The sequence below is a fragment of the Lissotriton helveticus genome, chromosome 6 (genome assembly GCF_964261635.1).
Source record: "Lissotriton helveticus chromosome 6, aLisHel1.1, whole genome shotgun sequence".
NCBI classification, from domain to species: Eukaryota; Metazoa; Chordata; class Amphibia; order Caudata; family Salamandridae; genus Lissotriton; species Lissotriton helveticus.
Genome location: NC_136067.1, coordinates 774,012,666 through 774,031,842, shown reverse-complemented (window position 1 = coordinate 774,031,842; position 19,177 = coordinate 774,012,666). Strand labels below are relative to the sequence as shown.

The following is a 19,177-nucleotide window of genomic DNA, read 5'->3' as shown; positions in this document are numbered from 1 at the left end:
ATTTTTCCTATTTTTTTGTTTTTTACCCATCTTAGCAATAAAATAACAGCAGGGCCAGTAAAATACTGGTGAGGTTTCAACTCTAACCCTGTTGCTACTGCACCTACATCACTATTGATAATTATGTCCCTGACAGTCTGCGGTGCCAGAGCCAACAGACGCTTCTGTTTAATTTAATTTATTTCATTTCATTCTTTCCCTCGCTACTGCCCGTGTTTTCCCGCCACTGCTGACCCTGCGGCCCCACCCCCTACTCAGCCACACTCCCGCCATCTGCTCCCACCCCCCTCCACTGCTTACGGCGACCGCTGCGCGGTCGCACCAAAGGCGCGCCTAAGGCATGCCCGTCTGCGCCCGTCCGGGCTTCGGCCGCACCCATCGCCAGACCCCATGGCCCCCGCGAGTGCCACGACACGACACGCGATGCAGCTACGACTCCAACACCCTCCACGCACTCAACGCCCGCCGACCCTCCACCTGCTTCCAGGCCACCCGAAGCTCACCCACCGAAACTTCACCTGCCGAAACTGCAACTACACCTGCCAGCGCACACCGGCACGTCTTGCCCATCCCACCAAAGCAGGCCACAATAGTCTCAGATGCACACTACTCAACACCCGCTCAGTCCACAAGCACACCGTCAAACTCTGGGACCTTCTCGATTCATCCTCCCCGGACGTCGCCTTACTGATGGAGACCTGGATGAACACCTCCTCAGCGCCCTACATAGCCATAACCATCCCGGACGGCTACAAGATCACCCGCAGGGACTGTAACAACAAGGAGGAGGAATCGCCATCGTTCACAGGAACACCATCAGAATTTCAACCTATACCGAAGACTCCCTCAACATGGCCAAACACCTACACTTCCATATCCACGTCGATAACAACACCACCCTCAGAGGAACCCTTGTCTACAGACCCCCGGGACTCCAACCACAGTTCAGCGACTCCATCGCAGACCTCATCAGCACGCACGCGCTTGCCTCCACAGACTACATCCTCCTCAGAGTCCTAAACTTACACCTTGAGAACTCCAACAACAGCAACTCCACAACCCTGATCGACAACCTAGCCAACCTCAGACTCAAACAGCTGGTCTCAACACCCACACACTCAGCCAGACACACGCTCAACCCCATCTACTCCGCCAGCAACCAGGTCACCTTCAGCCGCACCACTGAACTCCACTGGACTGACCACCACTGCATCCACTTCTCCTTCGAGAAACACACCGCACACATCCAACCACAACGAATCCCACACCACAGCTAGAACAAAGTCGCTGAAGACCAGCTCCTCACTACCCTCGCCCAAGACCCTCCATCCAAGCCCTCTAACACCAACGCAGCAGTCCACAACTTCAGACAATGGATTATCAACTGCGCCAACACCCTCGCCCCGATCAGGAAACCCTCTAACAGGCGCACCGCCACGAGACCCATTTGGTTCAACGCCGACCTCCAGACTTCAAAACTAACCTGCCGAAGAATCGAGAAGCAGTGGCGCCAAGACTAGACACCAGACAACCACGCAGCCCTCAAAAACGCCAGACGCAAGCACCACCAATGTATCCGATCTGCCAAAAGGACCTCCTTCAAGGAATGCATCGACAACAACGCACACAACAGAAAAGAGCTCTTCAGCATCGTGAAAGAACTCGCCTCCCCCAGCTCCTGCCTGATTGACATCCCGCTGTCGCAAGATCTCTGCGACTCCCTTGCCACCTTCTTCCACTGCAAGATCGCAGACATCCACAACAGCTTTGACACCCAGACACCTACGACAGACACCCACCAAACACACCGACCTCCAGCTCTCCTGATACCACGTCCACGACGAAGACACCATCAAAATCATAAACACCATGGGGGGCATGGCTTAGCCGGCAACGATGGCGGTCGTGTAGTGTGAGAGCTCCGACCAGCCAAATACTATCCAGAGCAATTATCCTAGCCCCGGGCATCCAAAGTAACGCTGTTAAATCTCCTGAGATTGCCTGCTCCAGGAAGATCCTCCGGTGGTGGCTGAGGCGAGACACCGGCCAGTGAGGTGCGCAGTGTACCGGCGAAGTGGAGCGGCCTGCAGGGAGCCGGCGCAGTGTAAGCCGGGACCTCCATTACCTCGCTAGTCCGGCGAGGCGCGCTTGTGAATCGGAGCACATGGGGAGGCGAAGCCGGTACGGAGGGAACGCAGCCTGATCCGGCGCCTCGGGAGCTGAGCGAGACCACCCCGACCTGCGGACCACAGGGCGACACTACCGTGGCGGTAGACGGGCTAATACAGCGGCGCCTGAGGTAATCGGGCAGTGACATCCTCAGAGGCGGCTCGGCGGGAGCGGCCGCCATTTTGGGGCACTTCAGATACCTGGAGGAGGGTGCCCGCCATACCATTGCACAGTGGAGCGCGCCTCTCGGTGGCGGATTGGAGCTGAGGGGCCTCTATGGGCTCCGGAGGTGGCAGATCGGTCGGACTGGCCGACTTCGCCCATCGAGGTCTGAGACTGCGATAGCCCGCTGGAGGAGCCCCGTGAGGCGGACAAGAGCGCTTGGGCCTTTCCCCCCCTGCCCTCCCATCCTGGATTGAACTCCCCTTGTGGCTGCTCTCAGCGGTGGTGGGGAGGATTAGTGGCCGGAATAGGCCTCGTGGGGGTTGAGGGCTGCGGAGCTCCGTGGCCGGGCAGAGAGGTTCCCGAGCGGAGGTGCATTGGTGGCTGCATTCCGGGCTGGACGGCCGCGCTCCTTTTGCGGGGGATTCCTGTGGCCTGCAGCTGTGGCTGTATCCTCTCCTGGTGATCATCAACAGATTGGAGCCCGGGTGCATGGCCCCTACACAGCTGTGACTGGGAGACCGCCCCTGCAACTGGCAGCGCGTCCACCTGGGGACCACTGGAAAGAGCCTGCTGGCGTGACTGTCGTTGTGCCTGACCTCTGTGCTGCCGATGGCCACGGACTTTGTGGTGAGGAGTACTATCGCTTGGGGGCCCGACGGCGCCACGATGACGCGGGATCGTACGGGTGGCGGTCACACCAAGCAGGGGACCATCGATAAATTCACGGAGGCGGGCCTGGCTGCGGGGGCAGCAGGGTCGCAGAACCAGGCACCTGACAACGCGGCGCTATTGGCGGCAATCACCCAGTCCAGGGACATGCTGGACGCCAAAATTGGGGCGGTGGGATCGGACGTCATGCTGCTTAGCAAAGATCTGAGGAACGCGGTTGAGCGCATTACTGGCACTGAGACCCGCATATGAGGTGGAAGATGACGTGTCCATCCTCAAAAAGAAGGTCACGGACATGGAGAAAATACAGAAGGGCCTGGCCATGCGTGTCAAGGATGCCGAAGGGCGGGCTCGGCGGAACAACCTACGCTTTGTGGGATTTCCGGAGGGCTGTGAGGGGGACAATGTGGAACAATTCCTTACCCAGTGGCTGGAGGGCTGGCTTCCCCCAGACGTGCTGTCTCGCTGCTTTGCTGTGGCGCGACACTATCCTGCGGCAGGCAAGGGTCAAGGCCTCCCTCACGTGTGGCAACGCAACCATCCTCATCTTCCCAGACTATACACGCTTGGTGCAGCAGCAGCGACATTCCTTCCTTGTGGCGAAGGCCCGCCTCCGAGGCCTCAAGCTTCAGTATGCCCTGCTCCATTCGGCGTGGCTGAGAGTCATCTTCAAGTCCAGTACGCTGTTCTTCGACTCCCCAGAGGAAGTGTTTAAATGGACAGATGAAACAAATAAAAATTCACGTCAATACGCCCCCAGGTAGGGACTCAAGACTCCTCCTCGAGTGGAATGGCCCGCGAGGGCCTCAGGTGCCAGCAGCGACGCAACAGGAGATCACGATCTGGACGCGGCTCTCGCTCTGGTTCCGCGCTCCGGCAGAGGGATCCGTCACCGGAGCTGCGAGCTGGGGTGAAATGACATTTGGGACTCCCGAGCAGACCTCAAAGTATGGTATGAATGGATGTCCGGATGGGCTAGTCTCTTCAGGGCTGGGAGCCTGGCCCCGCAGGAGTGGGTGGGTGGGAGTGAAGTCCTAAAGTTGTGGGTTGTCAATTGGGGATCCATTGGAGGGGGTGGTTCTCGTTCCCCCGTTGGGGACTAGGCTACGGTCCGACCGAGACAGGTGCTTCCATGTTAGTGAGGTACGGGGTTGGGGGTGGAAGGGGGGTTGGTGAGGGGGTTTGGGGTTGGGGGGATTGTTTGCTCATGTTTTGATGCTATATGTATGCCACACTGTTTGCACGATGAGTCATAGAGACACCTTCAGTTTACATAGAGTCTTTCCATCATGTCGAATGTGGAGGGGGAGGGCGGGTAGTCCCCGGTTCCCTGCGCATACTTACTTGGAATGTGCGTGGGGTACTGGATAAAGTGAAACGGGGGCGGTTCTCCACTTTGCCAAAAGAGCCGGGGCAGATGTCCTCCTGCTCCAGGATACTCATTTGCTCGGTACGAAGGCGTTATGCCTGCAACGATTTGGGTTCCATCAGGTATCCCACTCGGGATTCACTCGAGGTTCAAGGGGGGTTGCAATCCTTATACCCACGCAGGGTCTCCTATACACACGAAAAACTCTGGACTGATATACAGGGGCGATATGTTATCGTACAGGGCAGGATTGGGGGAGAAAGGTTGACCCTGGGTAGCGTTTACACCCCACTGCCGCTACAGAGGACCCTTGTAGAGAGACTTATGTCGCTTTGGAGTGACATGCCAGACACCCTCTATGTGGTTGGGGGGGACTGGAACGATGTAATGGAACAGGGTAGCGATAGGTGGAGAAGCAGGGGGACTGACAGGGAGGGGGGCCCACCCACTAAACTTCCTGCCCTAGCCACAGGCCTAGACTTGACGGATGTCTGGAGACACATGCATGGCTCACATAGGGCGTTCACATACTTTTCCACGGTACACGACTCATTCTCCAGATTGGATTATATCATTGTCCCCAGGGGGCTGACACCTAGGATAGTTTCGGCTGCTATTCTGCCGAGAGCCTTGTCCGACCATTCGCCAGTGGTCCTCATGCTCAGAATAGGCCCGGGCAGGTAGCCATTTGTCAGGGAGGCACCTGCTGAAAGACGAATACAGGGAACACTTGACCAAAGAAATAGATAACTATTTGGTCACTAACTTGGGCTCCGTGGAATCCCCAGCTACCCTCTAGGAAGCTTTAAAGCCCACTTTGCGGGGGGGCGTCGACATCTCCTGGTGCGCGGCGGCGCGTAGGGAGAGGCAGCGGGACTTGGTGCAACGGGAGGCGGCTCTGCAGCATAGGGGGCATGAAGCGGGCGGTGGACCTGCCAGACGACAGCTTGTGCTGACCCAGCAGCAGTAAACTGCGTATTGAAGGAGGAGGTACGGCAGGCATGGCTAGCCACTCGTAGTCGGGTGTACCAGTGGGGTGATAAATCAAGCAAGATGCTGCACCGCCTGTGCCAGGGCACATTCCACGGCCAGCCGCTGCCCCAAATATTAGATCCGGAAGGGGTGCCGGTTCTTGAGCCTCCGGCCATCGCAGAGAGTTTCGTGGCATATTATGAGGAGCTATACGCGCCAAGGGAATGCCTGGTGGACGATGTTATCCAGCGGTTCATTGGTGATCTTCCCCCGCGGTCGGTCTCGGACGAAGTACGGGAGCAATTAGATAGGCCCCTGTCCGATGACTAATTGGGCGCATCTCTGGGAGAGCTGAATCCCAACGGCTTTCCATGCAAATTTTTCAGGAGGTTTTTTGTGCAGCTAGGCCCACACCTCCGTCCGGTTGTGGAGGAGGCGTGTGAGGATGGTGTGCTCCACCCGGGTTGGCGGCATGCGGAGGTGGTGCTCTTCTTAAAACCGGGTAGACCCCACGAGAGCCACGCGTCCTACCGCCCTATCTCCCTACTCAATACTGAGGCCAAGGTCCTGGCTAAGGCATTGCTAATAGGCTCAAGCCCCATATTGCGGACTTAGTTCACCCCGATCAGGCGGGGTTCATGCCTCGGAAGGCGACTCGTCACAATATTAGACGTGCCCACGTCGCCATATCGGCTTGGAGGAATCTGGGGGAGCAGGCAGCGTTATTCCTGGCAGACATGGACAGGGCCTTCGATTCCCTGAGCTGGGTATATCTATTCGCCCTGCTGCGGCGCCTCAATTTTGGCCCGCGCTTCATGGCTTATCTACAATTGCTGTACACCGACCTCACGGCGTCCGCACTTGTGGGGGGAGCAGTCTCTCATTCCTTTCAGGTCCAGCGGGGTACACGTCAGGGCTGTCCCCTTTCTCCCTATCTATTCGCGCTCGCCATGGAGCCCCTGGCAGCGTGGGTGCATATAGACGCCCAGCTCAAGGTCTTTAGGTGGTCGCCGGGCCTCACCGATAAAATAGCACTCTATGCTGATGACGTCTTGTTCTTTCTCACCGACCTGGAACGGTCGGGACCGCGGTTGCTACGTATTTTGCAGATTTTTGGTGAAACCTCCGGCCTCTATATGAACCCGGGCAAATCGACGCTGTGGGTGTTGGGTCGGAGCATGGGCCTCTGGACTTCAGCTGGCGTCTGGAGGGATAAAATACCTGGGGGTGTACCTGTCAGAGGAGGCGACTGCCTCCCGGGATCGCAACCTTACCCCGGTATGGGACCGCACGCGCAAGGACTCGAAGATTTGGTCCTGAATGCCGCTAACCATATATGGCAGATCGGCCATCTTTAAAATGGTGGCGCTCCCTCGTCTACTGTACCAACTACAGAATGATCCATACTGGATTCCGCACTGCTGGTTTCAGCAGGTCAACTCGGCACTGTGTGGGTTTTTGTGGGAGGGGGGACCGTACGAGTGGCTTTGCGACCGTGTTTCTTATCCTCCTACACTGGGGGGCTTGCTACATCTGATGTTCTCTCCTATCAGGCGGCACACTTGCTGGTGCTCAATGAGTGGTGGTATGGCGATAGGGGTGATCCAGCCTACGCGGTAGAGTGGCACCTAATGGGCTCGGCGTCCGTACATACACTGTTGTACTCTGTTTCGCTGCGGAAGTGCCTTCCTTCCGCCACGCAGGTGGTATTCTATGTCTGGAGGCAAACGCTGATTAGGATGGGGTGGTGGAATGTGCTTACCCGAGAGACTCCTCTCTGGCGAAATGGTCGTCTTCCCCGTCTAGATGCTTTACAGGGTTTCCGGGGCTGGGATGGGCCTGGGAATAGGCATCTCCTCCCTGGGGGACGTACTGTCGGGCTGTACCCTGAAGTCCTTTCAGAATCTGCAAGACGAATATGGGATGCCCCGTTCCCAGTTCTTCAAATACCTTCAGTTTAGGCACGCATTGACGCCATACCTGAAGGACCTAGGACCCCTTCCTGAGTTTAGTCCACTAGAGGCCAAAGTATTTATGGGCGAGTTACCAGATAAGACATTTTCATGTATTTACCAGACCATAGTTCACCATTACTCCACTGACCTACACAGACTTAGGACGGTGTGGGGGGGAGACGTAGGGGACTTGGAGGAGGAGGACTGGGCAGAGGCCTTGGCAAGCCCGAGGGGGGCGGCAATTTCCACACGTCTGAGACTAATCCAGTTTAAATATCTGCATTGCATATACTTTACACGAAAGCGCCTATGGAGGGTGGGCATGATTAGCTCCCCCGACTGTCTCCGATGCGGTACAGAGGAGGGTACACTTTTACATACTGTCTGGGGGTGTTCAGAGTTGCAAAGATTCTGGAATGGGGTGTTTGCTTGCTTGTCGGAGGTATTGGCATGGGAGCTCCCGTACGCGCCGAAATTGGCTTTGCTGCACGTGATGGATGGGATTGGGGGCAATAGGTACAAGCGCCACCTGTTAATGCTGGGCCTTACTTTGGCAAAGAGAGACATTGCCGGGGCGTGGAAGGCGCCTCAGGCTCCGCCATTGACTGCTTGGAAAAATGGCATGGACTTCTGTATGGGTCTTGAGCAACCTGTGTTCGTGGCCAGGGGGTGCCCTCGTAAGCACTTTAAGATCTGGAAGAGGTGGGCGGACTACCGTGGACTGGACTTGGACCCGCCGCCAGAGAGGGCCGCACTCCCGACGATTTGACAGATGGTTCATTAGTGGTGAGAATAGAGTGTCTCGATGGACTTGGCATGCTTTATTAAGTTTTTATACTGTAAATAAGTGGCAGCATCAGTGCAAACGGGGGGAGGGGTGATGGGGTGTTGTTCGTTTATCTATAAAAGTCTAAGATGTTATTGCCGATCTATTAATGTGTGCAGCAGACTCCGGTTCCCGGAGCTATGCAATATATGTGAACCATGACAAATAAAATCTGTTTAAAAAAAAAATCATAAACACCATCCCCCCGGCTCTCCTTCCCACCCCTGTCCCCACAACATCTTCAACAAAGCAAGCTCCTTCATCGCACCCAAACTCCGAAAGATCAACACTCCTTCGAGACAGCCACCTTTCCAGAGAGCTGGAAACAGGCTGAGATCAACGCCCTTCTCAAGAAACCTAAGGCGGACCCAAAGGACCTCAAGTACTTTCGACCCTTCTCCCTGCTACCGTTTCCGGCGAAAGTCATTGAGAAGACTGCCAACAGACAACTAACCCACTTCCTGGAGGAGAACAACATCCTGGACCCCTGCCAATCTGGCTTCCGCAGCAATCACAGCACCGAAACCGCCCTCGACAACATCAGGACCTTGCTGGACAATGGCGAAACCGCAGCCCTCATCCTCCTGGATCTCTCGGTCGCCTACAACACCATCTGCTACCACACCCTACGAACACGCCTGCACGACGCAGGGATCCGTGACAAAACCCTGAACTGGATCACCTACTTCCTCACCGGCAGAACCCAGAGAGTCCGTCTCCCCCCATTCAGTTCTGAAGCCACCACGATCACCTGCGGCGTACCCCAAGGATTATCCCTCAGCCTGACCCTTTTTCAACATCTACATGGCACCACTCGCCAACATCGTCCAATCGCACCACCTAAACATCATCTCGTACGCTGACGACACCAAGCTGATCCTCTCCCTCACCAAGGATCCGGCCACCGCCAAATCCAACCTTCATGAGATAATGAAGGCCGTCGCAGAGTGGAAGAATACCAGCCGTCTGAAACTGAACTCTGACAAGACGGAGGTCCTCATCCTCGGCTCCACCCCCTCCGCATGGGACGACTCCGGGTGGCCGGCTACTTTGAGAGCTGCCCCGACAGCCACCAACCACGCACACAACCTGAGTTTCATCCTGGAATCAACGCTCTCCATGACCCAGCAAGTCAACGCTGTCTCCTCCTCCTGCTTCAACACCCTCCGCATGCTCCGCAAGATCTACAGATGGATCGCCACCGAAACCAGAAAGACGGTCACCCAAGCCCTCGTCAGCAGCAGGCTGGACTACGGCAACGCCCTCTATGCGGGAACCACGGCCAAACTCCAGAAAAGACTCCAACGCATACAAAACGCCTCCGCACGCCTCATCCTTGGAATCCCTTGCCACAGCCACATCACCATCCACCTGAGAGCCCTGAACTGGCTCCCGGTCAACAAGAGGATCACCTTCAAGCTCCTCACCCACGCCCACAAAGCACTCCACAGCGCCGGACCAGCATACCTCAACGAATGACTCACCTTCTACACCCTGAACCGCCAGCTTACACCGGTGACCTCGCCCTCGACACCATCCCACACATCCGCCAAACGACCACCGGCAGGAGATCATTCTCCCACCTCGCCGCCAAGACCTGGCTGTTCGATCAGTAGCTGCTTCATCCCCCCCTCACCCCAGCGCCTTGAGACCCTCACAGGTGAATAGCGCGCTCTATTAATGTTTTGATTGATTGATTAACAGCCTGAGTCATGGCTCCCTTTGTCCTCCACAGCTTGAAGGGTACAGCCACACACCCCTCTCCCCCAACCCGAGCCCAAAGTTGGCTGTATCAGTGCTCCAAGAACAGCCCATGGACACAGTCTGCTCCATATTCTGCAATTCCATGATGGTCCAGCACTCCCCCAGGCAAAACACCAACACTCCTCCTCCCAGAATAAAGGACACTAGCAGCCTCTGAGATGATCATTTAAATGCCATGCCATTGAGATGCTGTCTCATGGCACTCATGCTGCTCTATAGCCAGCAGTGCAAAGTCTGTAAGTGCCACTTCAAAACCTATGAATTTTTAGCCGGCTTATTTGAAAATTGTGGTTTAAGATGCACAATTTGCCTCAGATTCATTACTTGTTATGGGAACCTTACTCCCTCAAAACAGTTTTAAACAAAGTCAGGCTCACTTGATTAGCGTTTATGCTCAGAATAATGTGAGGAAGGGATTTATGTCCCACCACTTAACATTGTATTGATTGCACCCACTCTAGCCCTTTATGTTGAGCTGTAATAATGACACTCTGCAGATGCAAAGACATAGGTAGAGTGTTTTGCAAGCTTCCATATCTGCATTTGCTTGGATGCACAGGGGAAATCTTGCCTCATGAATATTAACCAGGAAGGATTTCTGTGAAACCTATGTATTGCCTCTCTGCGCTGTGCTAGTTTAGTGAATCTATCACAGCACAAGCAATTGGTGGGGTTGCATCACTGATGCTGTGCAAGCACTGGCTTTGCAATGCTCCCTGACCACTAGTCTATCTGGGACATAAAGTCTAACTGTTTGGAATTTAAGGCCCCAAAATATGTCGCTGTCCAGGGCCCCAGAAAAAGCTTACGGTAAACTTCTCCTAGCACTGCACCCATGCTCCACCGACTTCAATACTCTGGCTGTAAGGCCCCCCCGAAAGACTGCTTATTCCTTGCAATGCTCTCAACCTTTACAGTTAATGGACTGTTAGCCCTCTGAGATGATGGTGCCTCTTTGTCACTTGAAATTTAACAGATTACCAATGCCAACAGCTTTTTTAATACTGGGTAGCAGACTGTCTTATGAAAATAGCACCAAAAAGCATTAAGCGTCATTCGGTCGGGGTTGACTGGCACTTAGGTGTGATTTAATGCTGAACTCAATGGAGCGCGGGTCGGATACAGTAACGAGGCTCATCCCAGTCAAAGTTTTACCTTCTGACTTAGCCTCTCAAATGGAAGTAAAAAATCCTGAGCAGGGTAAGGCAGCACATTGTAGCCTTGAATAACTTGATGAGCTGGATAGCCGTCGGATGAATTCCCCGTGAAGCTTTAGACTTTTGCCGTGAAAGCTCAGAGTGGGAGACATTCAAAATTTGTGCCAAAGAAGGTCGGTTGCTCACCGTATACCTTTTGCACCTTTGCCTGGTGAAGATTTATGTGTTCAGACTTAGTCACTTTTCTGGAGCTTGAATTTCTCTAGTAGGGCATGCTGCTGATAAAAAGGGCTCCACAAGACAACAGACCTTCCCCACGACGTCCTGCTGAAACAGATTTGCTGCTGCAGAAAAGCTCAAAGCTGGAACAACCTGAGTCTTTGGTCCAGTGGCAACGCACTTTCATTGGCTAGACTTTGCAAGGTTGTCCCAATCCTTGTAAAGTCTTTGGAGCCAAAAAAATTTCTAAGTCCCAGGTTTTTCAGGATGTTAGGAGGAGTGCACTTTGACAGAGCCAATGCTTCCAGGACCTCAGGAACTGCACTTAGGGGGTTCAGTACTCAGTCCAGCAGAAGCCTCTAGCAGGTACCAGGGAAAATCCAGTTGGCACTGGTCAGTAAGGCCCTAAAGGAAAAGGGTATCTAGTATCTAGTTATGTCTCTGTAGCTTAACAGGCCAGACAACTGACCCCCTAGAGTCCACTTTTTATCGTGGGTACAAGGGAGAGCAAAGTCCAGCCTTTCAAGCTCCTCACAGATCTCACTGGCAGGTGCAGTCCTCCTTCTGACTACCACAGGTCCATGGAAGAGGATGGCCAGAGGTGACACATTTATTCCTGACATCAGCCTGTTGGTGGTGGTGACTCCTGGCCCCTCCCTAACCAATAGAGTAAAAGTTCCCATGGGTAAACAAACCCACTTTGAAGCAGTTCCCACAGTCTCCTTCTCTACCTAAAACCAACATGTCAGCATCTTTCTCTCCCTGTGCAACACTCTTATGCCCACTTAGAGGTGTGGTCAGGGAAACAAGCAACCCCTCCTCTGTGGTCACTCAAAAGCTGTTCTGGGGACAGCTCCCCACCCTACTGGGATTAGTGCCGGGTTTACTAAAGGGACAAAGGAAGGGGGCAGGCCCAGGTGTTAACTACATTTGCCTATGACAGGGTAGGCCTTTTTAAAGTTAATTAAGTTACTGGGTGTAGCAAGTTGGCCTTCCTGCCAAAGGAATAGAACACCTCCCCAAGGCCTTTGGCTCAGCTTTGGGAGCAAGTTCACACCTCATCAAGGGACTATTCTGCTCCCGAGTAACAGTTGGACGCTCATGCAGAAGGGCCTCTAGAGGCTTTAACTAGGTAACAGGTAACTTTCTAAAAGTACCTGTTCTAAAATAAATATTACAAACCCAACTTTACAAATGAGTTGGGCTTGTGATACCTATTTTAAAAGCCAAAGAATGGACTTTGTAGCGGTTTCCTAGGTAGAGATAACATTATATCATTTTAACATATGGAATAGCTAACACTGCTATAGTGAAAATAGCTTTTCTGGACATTGTCACTGCAAGGACATGTTGAACATTAAACTAGTACATGTCCTATATTTAAATTCCATGCACCCTGCCTTATGGGCATCAAAGTCTACTTAGAAGTGACTTATTAATATTTTAAAGGCGGGGTTTCGGCCTGTCAAAAGCAGTTATTTTGACAGGTTGAATTGGAAGTTTTAAAACTACACAGATAAATCCCTTGTCATCAATTCTCCAGACCTCTTTGTGCCATTGAAAGTAAAATGGGAAACATGGGTGGGCCCCCTAGATGACAGCAACTACGGGAATGCTAGGATGGTACCACATGTGCTTGCGCTCTACTTGAGACTCTTGATCATAAAATAAATTACCAGTACATTACCTTCCTGACGCTGCTGCAGCTGTGACAGGCACAAAAGCATCCTTCACCTACATGCTTTAGATGCTCTGAAGGGGCTCACCAATTTTTTCCATACACTTTATGCCTTACACTGCACTGTTTGTTTTTATGACTTGCAAAATCAATAACATTTGGTTTATTTAAAAAAACTGAACAGAAAGGCTTAAGTGGTAGGCCCGCAGTCATGTTTGCTCCGCCATTGTAGTGGGTGGAACAATTGGTGCTTCAGTCCACTAGTGATATTTAACTCACAAGCCCTGGGTAAACCTTATAGGTAAGCTAAAATGGCAAATAGAAGTGCAGCTAATTTCAAACTTTTTAGGGGGTCAGAGCACAAGCACTGGTGTCTGGTTTGCATAGTTCCAGTACACAGAATCCTAAAACCAGCAATAAAATATAGCAAACAAAGTGGGGTTTAGCACGCAAAAGAGGCATTTACCCGTATACCACAAGATTAAAATAAATGTATAAGTTTGGGTTGTTATAGCCTTCTTTGCATATATTGATTGATCAGCATGTTTCTGTCTCTGTTGTCTGAGCGGTCATAGGCATTCGCCTGGACCGTATTGACCCAACTAGCTAAAAGCCTTGTCTAGGTGGAGAAAGTGAATTGAAACACATGACATTTTCCTTGGTTCCTATTTGACTTATTTTGCCATACGTGCAAGGAAACATTGTGAGCAACAGCATATTATGCAGTGGCGGCTCCACCGCTAAGGTGAAGGAGCGTCACCCCCACTGATTTCAATAGAAAAAATAAAATGATAATAACGTATCATTGTCATCAGTTTATTTTTCCTATTCAAGTGAGTGGGTCGCGGGGCTGGCCAGAGCAGGGAGAGGGGTGGTTTGCACTCCTTAAGTGCGCATGACCGCTTGGCCAGCCCTCTTGGGCTGGCCAAACAGTCCTGCGTACTGTGCATCTTCCCCTGCAGGCTTCCTTTACAGAACCTGGTGAGGAACATGCAAAGCCTCCAGGTACATGCAAAGCCTCCCAGGCCCCTTCGGAGCACCGTAGTTTGGCGCTCAGTCAAATCACATGCATTGTAGCATTGTGATTGGCTATGTGGAGTCTGGGAGCCCCGGTGCTTCCTGCAGCAGGCAGAGACAGGAAGACGACGGAGCACTTCAAAGGTCAGGTGCTCGTCCTTTTGTCTCTAGAAGCCCAATATTGTGCATGTACGCAGTGCATATACTATAAATTTGTGTAAGCGTAATTACGTCATCGTGTTGTGCGATTTTTTTTATTTTTTTTAAAAAAAAATTGTGCTAAATTTACCAATCTATTACTGTATAAATCTGCCTTTTCACTTAAGAACATATAATTATTACATGATGGGGGTTTTATATGCAGGTGTAGATGATTCATATATTCTACACAGTACTAAAATACAATGTGGATTTCAGGTATATGTATCTCCCATTTGTGTCTTATGCTTTTTCATGTCATAAAGCTGTCGGAAATCTTTGGCGTCTAAGAAAGTAAATATTCAGGATAATGATCTTGGTCTCATTTGCATCTCTTACTACAGCCAAGAGAGCTTAGATGTAAACCATGTAATTGATCTAGTGAGTCAGACTGTTCAGAATTATGTGATATGTAATTTAACATCACTTGTGCCTCATATGTTTTCAGAATAATAATGATGGTTGTCCCTTCTATTCATTAGGACTTATTAAAAATGTTTTAAAAGTATAATGGTTTTCAATGACATTTGGAATATAATGCATTGCAATCAACTTCATCATTTATGCATCTGTTGTTTGTGGGCAATTTATATATCCATTTCTGGTAATGTTTGTTAGAGAACAGTAATCTTGCACTGAATCTTTTACTCCCTTTATTTTTCAGATGTTCATTTACCATCCAGATCAGCTGAGAGTTAGTTTCATTCTAGTGCAATGGTCACCAATTATGTTGTTAATTTAGCAGGTCTGGATCTGATTGTATTCCTATACTCCAATATTCTGACTTTTGGTACAGTTGTGCCTATGTAATGTGAAGTACAGGGACACGTAAGGCCGTAGAGTACATTATAGCTTCCACAGTTGTCTCTGTTACTGGCACTGCACCCATGCTCTGCAGTCTGCAGTGCACTGGCTGCCAGTCCACTGAATCTGACTTTTTGCTGACTCAAGCACTGTACCTTTTCTCTCAGGGGCCTACAATGCACTTGCCTCCAGCCCCACACCCCATGAAACACTGCCTCACTGTATTTGGAACTCCACCCATGTTGCTACGCAGCCTCTAGTGCCTTCAAGACACTGCCTGCACCTGAAACTGTACTCCTGCTGCACAGCTTGCTGTGTACTGACTGCAATTCCCCAGAGAAGATGTTTCAGTTCTACTAGCACTGCACCATGCTCCACAGCCTTCACTGCTCTGGCTGCCAGGCCCCAGAGAGACTGCCTGCTCCTTGCACTGCAGCCATCTTCCAATGACTGACACTCAGTTCTCTGAGGCAATTCCACTGCTTCCCTTCTTCAGGGCCTGCAGTGCGTTGAATACCAGCTCCCCGACGCTATCCTTCTCTGTTACAATGCTCTGCTACCACGAGTACATTGTCTGCTAGCTCCCCAAGATGGTGATTGTCCGGTGCACCACAGTAGAGATATGTTAAGGCATGTGCAAGGTGGGGTCCGGCCCAGGGCTCTAGCCTTCCAGGTGGCCTGATAGAGCCAGCTCTGATACGCAGAGTATTGCCATGCTGTCCTTGTGATAATTCTTAAACGGATTGTTTTAAATACAGTGTTACTTTAATTGTATTTTTAATATGGGTATGTGCGAGAGTCTATTACAGACATTTTGTAGGGAAACATTGTGTTTGTTTCATGCAACATCCATAAAAAGGTTTTTTTAGATCAAAACAGGACCTCACAACTGATTTAAGGGAGGCTGTCACATAGATTATTTGCAGTAATATTAGTGAGCTGCTGCTGCTGTGTTACAATAGTGAAAAGATCTGTCACTGTTTCTAAATATTAAACACATTTAGAACTTGGACGACTCGTGCACTGTTAGTGACCTGACCAAAGAGGACATGAAAAAGCTGAAATTGGATCATAAATTCAAAGCTGCTCCCAACAGGGCCCCCAAAATATATTTGGCCTATGGCTCCAAAAACCCTAAAGATGTCCCTGTACTACACCCATTTTCCACAGTTTGCAGCGCAATGCCTTCCAGTGCCCTGAGGCGATGCCCAGTGGCGTAACGATAGATAGCCTCTGCAGCCCCCATGGTGCGGGGAGTCAAGAGAATGATTGCTCCTGTCGCTGTATTGCTCCACTCAGTGCTTTAAATGGGCTGGTACTGTCCGGTACGGAGTACCAGCACTTTTTTTTATTTTGCGAGGGAGAGTACCACCACTTCTCAAGAGAAATGCTATACGTTTAATTGGAGAGTACTAGCACTTCTCAGAAACAAGCAGGTACTCTGGTAGATTGTCTGTCTGTCCCTTGACACCACCTCACTGCTTCAGGCTCAGTAGATGAAGTGGGTGACCAAGTAGGAACATTTCATGTGTGACAGACACTTTCAGTCAGTCGTGGCTTTTTAGTCAATGGAGATTTATATGCCAGGATTTGTTAGGAACTTACAGTGTTTAATTTTCAGCTACAAGTCCCACAATGCAACCAGCTGTTGGGTAAAACGCCAGGATTGGTTCAAGACGTCACACATGAAATGGAACACCTTGGTATCTATTCAGCAGCACGCACGCTCCGGCTATCAAACGTCTGTTTATATTTCTTAAACCAGAGCCATTTTAAGGCATGGGCAAAGTGGGCTCGCGCCAAGGGCCCCAGCCTTTCGGGGGGCACCTGATGGAGCCAGCTCTTGTTCTGCATAGAGTCTTTCCCTGATGGCCTTTAATAATTCTTAAACAGATTGCTTTCAATACTATGTACCTTTCATTTATTTTCAATGTTGATTGTGTCAGAGTCTATCACAGACATTTAGCAGAGAAATGCTGTTTGTTTCATGCAACATCTATAAAAAAATTATTTTAGATCAAAACAGGACATAACATGAGAAACTGGTGTAATCTAGATTATTTGCTAAATTCGTGAGCTGCTGCAGTGATACTACTGAAACACACATACATCACTATACCTGAATATTAGACATAAACAGATTTAGAATGTGGGCCAGTGCGCCTGTACACTGTCAAAAAGGTCCAGGCCAAGGGGGGGTATGAAAGAGCAGAAACTCGATCATACATTCAAAGCTGTAAAGAACAGTGAATACGCTTGAACCCGGGACCCCCAAATACTTAAACTGTCCCTGCCTTAAACGAGGATTGGGGGTGTCCCTTACTTTGAGGGGTTTTGATCCAGTCGAAGGCCCAGAGGCTAGTTTCTGAGCACGCTACACTACTTACTCTTCTCGGTTGCCTGGCGACATAGCTTGCTGCACAACGCACATGGCTATTAGTCTGTACGTACTTGCCTCGTGAAGCAGGAAAAACGTGCTTGATGATCAACGGCGCGTACGTTTACGAGCGTCAGACGTTCGAACAAAATCTGCGTACTTTGAGGTTCGGATTAACCTTATTGGTTAGTTGAGCTGTCTCTCCGCCCCCACACAGATGGCACGCCCTCAGATATCATGTCAGCCTCCCCGGCAAATCAAAGACTAGTTCAAATGCGAACGTGCTGGGAATATAGACTAGGTGGGTCGTTGTTGCCAAATGACGTAGATTGTTGTGCAAACAGTGGGCCTCTTTCTCTCCCCTCCCCCCACCTCGCTCTTCCGGCCAGTCAGGAAATACACTCGAAGTTCATTTCAGGACGGTACTTGTTGGCTCAATCGAAAATTTGGAGTAGTTTTGTTGGAAGACTAAGGAATTTTTTGCTATTTTTGTCATAAAATTGGATACTGTTTTCTACCCGGAAAAAATTGTCTCAGTAGACTTTGGGAGATTAGTGTTTCTTTCTAAAAAGAGACCCCCTGTTATGGCAGGAATGTTGTGCCTATTCCGCAGTGTTTATTAAGTCTGGCCTGAGAGAGTTCAGCCGTGTGCAGGTGTCTTGTCATTGAAAAAAGGCATTTCTAAATGCAATATGTTACTCTGGCCATATCTCCCAAACCCAGGCGCTGGTAAAGTCTTAACTAATTTATCCTGGGTTTTGAAGAGTGTTCAGGTGAGTATGAACTGGAGCAAACTCACGGAGTTAATTTGCACGGGTCCCCTTCTTCTCTGAACCTGCTTGAACTTTTTATACAATGAATACTATTTCAAATATGGGCTTTTGCACCGTTACATTTTAGCTTCCAAAAATATGCCAGCAATTACCACCATTAAGTCAGGACCAGCAGGCCCACACAACAACCGCTGTAATATAGGGCTAGTAGGGTGGGTATTGTCGTGTTTTGAATGCTCACAATATGCCAAGGATTACAACTATAAAGCCAGGAACAACAATATTGCTGGGGTGGCACCATCAGGGCAAGGGTACCCACACAATATCCAGAATTATTACTGTTCACCCAGGACCTCTATAATGCATAAGTGGACACCCTCATTCAATGCATGACCACCAAATGGCAATAATGACTACTATACTATGTAGGCTAGTATTAAACCAGATATGGGTACTATTGTGATGTGGATGGCCATATTAGGACAGGAATTATCACATCTATAATGGTCCTGCCAGACTGGGTACAATTCTCGAGATACTCTGTGTATCCATAGCAGCCCTTCAACCTTGTGTTAATTGTTGCCATGTTAAGGGGTATCCATTACACAAAGGTGATAATTCCTGTTATATTTTGCACGCTGCAAACCATGGGTTCAGTGCAAAGTCACAGAGACAACTGTAGCAGGCAGAATGTATTCTACGGTATTACGTGTCCCTGGAATTTATATTACATAGACATAACTGCACCTAAAGTCAGAGCCAGATTATGGGAACATTAGAGTGCAATCTGATCCAGATCTTTTAAATTAACAGCCAAATTGGTGACCATCGCATTAGAATAAAATCTCAGCTGATCAGTTGAACTAGGCGGTAAATGAACATTTGTAAAATACAGGGAGTAAAATATTCAGTGTAAGATTACTGTTGTCTAACAAACATTATGTACAGTGTACTAGTTATTAACACCATATTGCCAGCAATGCACGTCATTGTAAAACGGATGTCCATAATATGCCAAGAATTACACCCATACAATCAGGATCACTATTAAGCCATGGATGGACA

General features: G+C 50.3%; 1 protein-coding gene across 3 annotated transcripts in view; it reads right to left on the bottom strand.

Annotated features, from left to right (window-relative positions):
• The window catches only part of RRAGD (Ras related GTP binding D), a 197,754-nt gene extending 180,241 nt beyond the window's left edge, over nt 1–17,513 (bottom strand). Inside the window, exon 1 of one of the 3 annotated variants that reach the window (XM_078648275.1) lies at nt 17,414–17,513. In XM_078648275.1, coding sequence (XP_078504401.1) covers nt 17,414 — 1 coding nt within the window. In that variant the 5' untranslated portion in view covers nt 17,415–17,513. Of the gene's footprint in view, nt 1–17,349 lie in introns of all 3 variants that reach the window. The other 2 variants (XM_078648274.1, XM_078648276.1) reach the window with 2 other exon arrangements.
• Nucleotides 17,514–19,177: the final 1,664 nt, after the last annotated feature.